At 28.4% G+C, this 9169-nt stretch overlaps 1 protein-coding gene across 1 annotated transcript; it reads right to left on the reverse strand.

The window, feature by feature from the left end:
- Positions 1 to 3977: 3977 nt before the first annotated feature.
- On the reverse strand, positions 3978 to 4757 carry LOC120090600 (protein DMP2-like). Its single transcript, XM_039048321.1, has one exon. It carries the CDS (start codon positions 4702 to 4704, stop codon positions 4147 to 4149), a length of 558 nt encoding a protein of 185 aa, XP_038904249.1. The 5' UTR covers positions 4705 to 4757; the 3' UTR covers positions 3978 to 4146.
- Between the last annotated feature and the right edge of the window lie 4412 nt (positions 4758 to 9169).

The raw sequence follows: 9169 nt of genomic DNA on the forward strand, positions 1-9169 counted from the left end.
GTCTATACATGTCATGTGGTTCAGGGTAGGATTTTGAGTTAAGGGTTTTAAATATAAACGTTTAATAGTGTTATGTATGTTTCTCTGCATAGTAGCACCTAAGTTAATAAGTTAGTGTAAAAGTTATGCATATTTTGAATATAAGTTATGAACTGTATATTAGGTTAACAAGTGCTCAAGGAATTGGTTTACAAGAGTATATTGGGCAATAGTTGTCAAAAAAGGGTTGGCAATTGTTGTCTGCACATCACTTCTCAAATTAAGAGGGCAATCTGGGAAGGGGTGTGACATCTGTTATATCATCTTCTACTTCTTGCTTATTCCTAAGATTTCTCCTCAAGGTACGTTCAATCTAGGGGTCAAGAGCTAAAAGAGTGGTGTCTTTATCATGGGACATGCATAAGAGAAAACCAAATAGGATTATAATAAAAATAATCCTTAAGTCTAGAATTTCTTTTTCTTTCCCTTATTTTTTTTATTTTCTTTCATTTCTTTCTTTTTTTTCCTTTCCTTTTTTTTAAAATTTTTTTTTCTTCGGTTTTTGCTTATTCCTTTTTTTATATATATCTTCTTTCTTCAACTCTTGCTTATTCCTTTTTTTATTTTTATTTTCTTCCCTTTCTCCAATTTTTGCTTCTTTCCTTATCTTTTTTTATTATTTTATTTTTTACTTCTTCCCTTTCTTTTTCTTTTTTTAGTTTTTCTTTCATTTGTCTAGTTTTTGCTTCCTTTTTTCTATTTAAATTTCTTTTCTTTTCTTTTTTTTTCAGTTTTTGCTTATTCTCTTTCTCTTATTTTTAAAATTTTTCTTTCCTTTATTTGAATTTTTTTTCACAAGAATTATGAGGCTAAGTTCCATACGCAGACTTGAAAGTACTCAATTCATAAGTGACTTAACACCAACAAGCCAATCATCAAGTTTGATTATTATAACAAATAATAAATATAAATAGCAAATGAAAGTATATCAGTGATAGCCACTAATATTTTCTATCATTGATAGCTTAATCTTTGATTTTCGTAGTTAATAGTCACTTATAGAAATCTATCATTGATATCAACTTAGTGAATTTAATTAATAAAGTTCAATCTTGAACTAAAATGTAAGTGGAATGGCTAGAAGTTATCATTAATAGCATGTTTATCAGTGATAGAAGCTATCATCGAAAAGAAAAAAGACTTATAAATGTTTGGGAAGGATAAGAAAGGGGCAAAAAAGTGTTCAGTGGCTATGATTAATAGAAACTAATACTGATAGCATGTTACTGATGATAGAAGCTAATACTAATAGCATGTTATCGATGATAGAAGTTATCCGATAGCACGTTATCGATGATAGAAGCTACCATTGATAGCACGTTATTGGTGATAGAGAACTATCACTGATAGCATGATATCAGTGAGATCATTGATAGAATCTTATTATTGATGTTATCAGTGAAAGAAGCTATCACTGATAACCACAATATGAGTGATGTTAGTGATATCGGTGATAAAACTTAGGTGATATCTATATATCGAGTTTCTTTCAAAGGCGATAACCAGTTATAGAAGTCTATCATTGATAGCCTTAAGTGTTAATATTTCAAAGTTGATTCTAATTGATGAAAGTCTATCCGTGATAACGACTGATAGCTGCTATCAGTGATAGCCATGATAAAAGATTATTAGTGATAACTACTATGGTAATCAAAGTTGTTGGTCTTCTTTCAAAGTTGATCGCTATTTATAAATCTATCATTGATAGCCACTGATAGCCACTGATAGTCTTAAGTAGTAATATTTTAACGTTGATTCCAATTGATGAAAGTAAATCAATGATAGCTACTAATAATTGATAGCAAATTAAAAGCTAATATTTCAAGATTGTATTAATTTTTCTCAAATTGAAAGTTATCATTGATAGCAACTATCATGCAATTGATAGAAGCTATCGGTGATGGCAGCTGATAGTAGCTATCAGTGGTTATCACTGATAGCTGCTATCAGTGATAGCTTTTAATTTGAGAAAACCGGGAAGAAGCGAACAAAATGGTGGCTAGGCATGAGTTTTTTAGTCTTTTACCATTTTTTGATCTATATATGCAATTGTTTTATCTTTGTACTATATATTCTATTATTTTGGGCTTGAATTCTATTTATGCAAGTAGCCCAAAAAAAATTTGGGTTGACTCAATCCAATCCTAATTGTATATATATATATATATATAAATTTTGATTACTTTATATTGATTAATTGTGAATTTTTAATAGTTTTCTTTTAAAATTGTTATGATATTTGTCTTTGTTTAAAGTTTGCAATAAATATTATAGATATTTTATATTTAACATTTGAATTTTATGAGATTTTAGTTATTAGTCATGTGTTGTATATAAATTCACATATTTTTAATTAAAAAGAAAAAATAAGTTATAACCAACAACTCAACCCAAACCAACTCGAATTTTAAGGGTCAAGTTGGGTTGGAAACTCTATTTGGGTCTTTAGGTTGCCAACCCAACCAACCCGAATTTTTGGATTGATCCAAAAAACCCAACTCAACCCAACCCATGTACCCTCTACATATTCCCTCTTCTTCTTCGGTCCGATCTCAATCTCTCTCTAACCCACACACTTTTAGTTTGCTATGGGCAACAGATGATTATGTCGAGAGTCTATTTTGTTTGTCATGGGCAGTAAATCTTTATAGCAACTGCTCTTTGTAGAATTTGTACCATTTCTCCTCCCTAGTTTTATGTATCACTTGCTACGCATCATTTGATAATTGAAAACTAGGTTGAAATTGCAAGTTGAATTGAAAGGATTTTTTGTGGGTAAAGGAATCTAACCAATTCGTTTCAAGCACATTAAGATCAAATTCATAGAAGAAAATGGAATACAAAAATACTTTCAAATACTCGGTCGATGCTGTCTTGTTGTTGTTAGCGCTAGAGTTCATCATATTTTTGGCCATTAGAGGTAAAATTTTGGGCGTTTGGATTAATTTTGTTTGGTTCTTGAACACCCATTAAGTTTTGGTGTTGAAATTGATTTACCCATGAAGTTGAATTTTAGATTTGAGTTTTGTTGCTTTTGGATAGTTGTGATATACATTGTTATGAATATCTATCACAGATAGATGCCTATTAACGTCTACCACAGATAAAAGTCTATCTGTGATAGACACTGATAAATAAACGTTGATAGATACTTTTTTTTTATAGATGCTGATAGAAATCTATCAATGTCTATCAGTGATAGAAACTAATAGAAGTCTATGATTGATAATATCATTGATAGAAATTGATACAAGTCTATCACTGATAGACGTTGATAAAAGTCTATCCATGTCTATAAGTGATAGAAACAGATAGAAGACTATTATTGACAGAGGTTGATAAGTATCTTTCAGTGTCTATTAATGATAGAAACTGATAGAAGTCTATCATTGATATTATAATGATAGAAACTGATACAAGTTAATCACTAATAAACGTTGGTAGAAGTTTATCAATATTTATCAATATTTTTTTCTTTGTTATTTCTGTAAATAGTTTGACATTTTTTTTATCTACGAAAATTTCTCATTTGGATACATTGAAAACATATAAAAAAATATTGTTATCAAAATTTGCAATCACATAATTCAAAAACAATTAAAAAAAAGGTAATTACAACAGGTAGTAGTTTTAGTGTTAATAATTAGAAGTATAGTAACATTTTTAAAGAATTACAAATATAACAAAATCTGTCAGTGACGGAGATTCCTACTGACAATATGATCTATCTTTTATTAACGAAATTGTTATCAATAAAATTGACTCTTGTTAACAAAATGAGCTATCATTGATAGACTATGAGTACTAAATTTAAATTTTGTTATATTTGAAAATAATTTATATTATACTATATTTATTAATACTCTCGAATTGATGATTATATTTGCAACTCTTTTTATTGGTACACAATTGAGAATTATAAATTACTGGAAATCAAATTTTAAAAATAAAAATAAAAAAAAATCGGATACAAATTTTGAACAATAATTTATGAAATTACATTATACACATACAAATATATTAAATGCTGACGATAAGGAGGTGGCGGCCAAAGAGAACAGAGGCGACGGAAGGACAGCAGAGGAGATATTGAATTAAATGTTTTGATTAGCTTAATGCAGCTTTTTGAACTCCAGTGGAAGTTGCAGTTGAATGGTACCCAAAGCCATGGCGAGTATTAGGGAACATAACAAACACCGCGCTCGAAACCGCTCCAACCACCGGCGGCAGAACCTGTACCAACAGTTTATCCTCTGCCACCAGGCTCGGGAAAAAACACCGCACCGTGTCAGAGTCGAGCACTACTAGGACCGCAAACACGGCGGCCGACAGCGTGGCGTGGACGAAGTCCCCCACCTGGAGTTTATAGGCCGATAAGTCCACCGACGCCGGCGCCGGCGCCGGCCAAAGTCCGGTGGGGGTGGCGAAGGCCAAATGGATGGTGCCATCGTGGCCGATGTAGGAATCGGTGAAGGAGGAGAGGAAGCAGGAGAGGCCGCAGAGGAGGATGAAGATGAGGGAGAGAGATCTGTTGAAGGAGTTGCAGTCGCCGCTGTTGGTGAGGATTGGGCTGAGGAATTGGAAAAGGAAGACGGTGCCGGTCGGCAGGATTCTGATCAGGTCGCCGGCGCCGGTTAGTGTTTTTTGTTTCCCGGAGGTGGCCATTGTTAATGGAGTTTAGTGATGGGCTGATGGATCCCCAAAGATCTTGGGAGGTGTTATATATATAAACTGGAAAATACTTGTCCCATGGCAATTTCCTTTTTCTTGTTTTTTCTTAAACATTTTTCAATATTTTCATTTTTCTAAATTTCATTCATAGGATGCAACAAAGTATTATTTCAAAAAACTTAAAGAGGATGATTTAGAGAATGAAAAGGAAAAAAATGTTTATAATTTAGTTTGAAATTTAAATTTTATATCTATTTAGTTTCAAAGCTTTTAAATATTTGATAGATAGTTGAACTTTCAAATTTATGTTTAATAGATACATATTTAAAAAGTGTCTTCTTAAACTTTGAAGTTTGTATTCAATGAATTTAAGAATTTTCAATTTTGTGTTTAATAGGATATTTTCTTATTTGATATATTTTTAAAAAATCACAAATTTGTTGTAGATAAAATTGAAAGTTCAGGAACTTATTAGATATTTTAAAATTTTTGAGACAAAATAAACACAAATCTCAAAATTTAGAGCAAAATTTAAATTTTTTATTTTTCATTTTTTTTTTAACAATTAACCTAACTTTGGATAAAGTTTGGGCTTTAAAATGACATGAGTTTGAAAGGATGAAACCAACAAATAGAGACTAATTTAAATACAATTTTTTCAAGAGATTTGTTGAATTTTTTGTTTTTAAAGAATAAGAACTTTTTTTTAAGATGAAGAATAAAAACTTTAAATAGACACAATTCTAACCGTTGAAAAACTTATTGAAGATCTTTTGGAGTATCAAAAATCAAATAAAAAGAAGTAAAATATCTAACTTAACTAATCATAAACATGCGAAAAGAAATTAAAGAAACTAACTCACATGAAGATGAAGTATCAAAATGTCTAAACTTAATATGAACCCAAAAATCTATCTATCTATCAACGTCTATTATTGATGATTCTAAAATTTTGCTATATATTATAAATATTTTCAACGATTTTACCATTAGAAATAATTTTTCTATTTTTTATTGTTATTATTTTTTATTGGTATGTGATTTAATTTATAAAATCACATTAAAAACACGGAAAATAAAAAGAAAAAGGGAAAGTTGGTTTACTAAAGGAAGATTGCGTTGCAAATTTAAAAAGGGCCAATCGTAGAAACCAATTAGCACAAGTCAACGTAAACTTTTTTTAAAAAAAATAAAAAAATAATTATTTTTTTGTACATAAAAAATAGGTAATTATTAGTTTCAAGGTAGTTACAAAAAGTTATTTGGGAAGAAACTCAAATAAAATTGAAATTAAAAAAAAAATAATGATTTCAACTCTTCTTCGTCTTTTTTTATGCTAAATTGACATTTATTTAATCATTTTGTGCCTTCAAAACTATGATTTAAAATGAATTTAAGAAGATATAACTAAATACACAATCTTCAAATTAAAATGAAAAGATATTTAAGAAATTTAAAAAAAAAATTGTTTAAACGATTAGGCATACCAAACTCACTCCAACAAAATATTTCTTTATTTATTTACTTATTTTTAAACTACACCCTAAAATAAGATTTAAACATAAGAAAATAAAAGTATTTCTAAAAAGAAAACATTAGAAAGTATATATATACATAATTAAACTTCAAATATCGTATAAAAAAAAATTAGTTTTCAATATTTGTTTTTTGAAAAAATAGACCGAATAAATAGAGAAAAATAAAATAGTGGGAAAATGATGCAGTTGGGGTTTATGAATAGTGTGGCAAGGATTGCATGAATTTACTTAAAAGGGCAAATCAGAGGAACCGTTAACGCAGGACAAAGACACTCACCCAAAAATTCACGAGCTATTTAAATGAATATTACTTTTTTTAAGGTTAGTTGACTTATTTAATTATTTACTTTAAACCTTTCTATTTCTATCTAACTTTATTTAATAATCATTTAACCCACATTTAATAATAATTTTAGTTTTGATCTTTTATTTTTGAAATTTATATTTTATTTTTCTCTCAGTTTTTCTACCACGTGAATTTTTAGTCAAATTCTAAAAATCATTTTTTTTTTTTCATAACTTTGTTTGATTTTGAAAACATGAATAAAAAATGATAACAAATTAAAGGATGGAAATAGTGTTTATAAATTTAATTTTTTAAAATCAAGTGATTATTAATCTAGATTTTAATTTTTGGCTTTGATTTTCGAAATTTGTATTTTTTTTCTCATAATTTTTTTTTATAATCGCCTTTATCTAAATTAAAAAATAATAATAGAAACAAATAGAGTTTTTAAACTATCCTTTTCAATTTTCAAACATTGCATGAATTTAAATTCTGAAAATATCTGTTAGAAAATAGATAACAAAACAAAAAAAAATGTGAAGGTAGTTTTTATAAACTTAATTTTTAGAAATCAAAAATTAAAAAATTATTGAATTTCACAAGTTCCAATCCATAGTATATTCTTTAAAAGTATGTAGTTTCAATAATTTGTGTCTTAAAATTTTTCAAGATAATATTATTTTTGTCCAAGTGTTAATGCATTGTATTGATTAGATTAATAAATAATGATTTCACACTGCTTGATATAGAAAAGTATGTAAAATAAATATAAGTAAACAATAGGTTAAAAATTCTCATTTTTAGTTCTTATGCTTTAGATTGTATTTATTAATGAATCTTAAAATTAGTTAGAGTGTGTTTGGAATACATTTTCAAATATTTAATTGAAATAAATAAGTCATTTAAGAAGAAATTAAAATATTTTTGACAATAACTTAAAATAACTTTTCATGTATATTTTAATAAATTTTTATCAAAATTGTTTAAATAAAAATAATTTTTTTGAAAAATAGTTTTTTCTTAAATCAAACTAAATGGACCCTTAGCCGTAATTGAAATTGGTAAATCACATTCGCACACGCCACACGCATACATACATGCACGGTACACGTACGCATGCAACCTTAAAAATATTAAATTATGTTGCATGTGTTGAAAATTCAAATATACCATTATAATTCAATTATCTATTAAATTAAATGCGATTAAAAAATATAATACTTTAAAAAAGATTCATTCAAGTTTATGAATATATCATATATGTACTTTTAAAAAATAAATATAATTATTTTAGGATAATTTTTTAATCTGTGAAGACTTGATTTATTAATTTTTATTCTACCATTATAAATTTACCAACTTAGGACATATTTGGATAGATTTTTTAAGTATTTTTAAACACTTTATTTCACTTATAAATACTCTTTTAACCACTTAAAAAAACAACCCAAATGTACCTTTAGACTCCAAAAAGTGTCGTAATTTCACGAGCTTTACAGTTAACTTTGACCATATCTACCCACTAATTAAAACTAAAAAAAAACAAGGCATGCATTGAATATGGACTAACAATGCAAAAAATAGACCATTAACTAAGCTATAAGTATAAAATCATTACATCATATATTTCTAGCTCCATCAATTTTGTATGAAACTTCTGTTCTGAAAAAAGATGTGAATTTTTTTTTTTTCAAAACTTCTTTAAAGAAGTGTCTCACATAAGGTAAACAAAATTGATATTTATTCAAGTATGAGATAAAAGTTGTACTACTTATTTAAATTTAAATTTCAGTCGGTCAACCTGATCTTTTTTAGCTCATCCAAGACCCAATTTATTAAAAATGGAAAAAGTTCAACTCTACTTAAAAACAAAACTAACATCAATCCGAATTGTACAGGTTGTCAGGCTTTTTGAACACCCCTATCTACAACTCTACACTTTCCAACTCCATACTCCCTCAACTTCTTGACCCAAACACTCAGCAAGAGAGTGTACATGATTGAAGGAAATATTCCTCAAAGATTGTGCTATTCTCTCCCCCGACTCTTTGCAAACATCCCCTTGAGAGACAATATAGTTTTTCTCTAATTCCAAATTTGGCATCAATAGTTTGAACCATTTCAGGTTTGATCCATATAGTTGTAAATTTCGTTGTTGTTATCGCTACTACGTTAAATACACGATACTTACATCCTCAATCGTTAGTATTGAAACTTCTCACTGAAAGCTTTTCTCTCTATTTGAGAGTGTTAGGTTTATCTTAGGCTAAGGCTTTGAGTTTCAAAAGGATATCTAATGGAGGAATAAAAACACAAAGTAGGAAAATTTTCCCTTTTGGATCACGAAATTGTGGAATTCGAGGTGGTAGACAAGAAAGAATTGATCACAAAAAAGCTTTGTGCTTTGTGTCGAGAATTCTATCAAGCTTTCAGATCAGTCATGAAATCGGTGTGGAGAGTTCATCAGGACACTAGAATTGATATGGCAACAAATAATATTTCTGTGATCCACTTCAAGACTAAGAAATTAGGTGGATTTAATACAGATTACAATGCCAAGCACAATGTCACAAACAACATGTATGACAAGTGGGCAACATGAAAGTAAATACAATTCAAGCTTTGTATGAGATCC

The sequence above is a fragment of the Benincasa hispida genome, chromosome 1, assembly GCF_009727055.1.
Source record: "Benincasa hispida cultivar B227 chromosome 1, ASM972705v1, whole genome shotgun sequence".
Classification (NCBI taxonomy): Eukaryota; Viridiplantae; Streptophyta; class Magnoliopsida; order Cucurbitales; family Cucurbitaceae; genus Benincasa; species Benincasa hispida.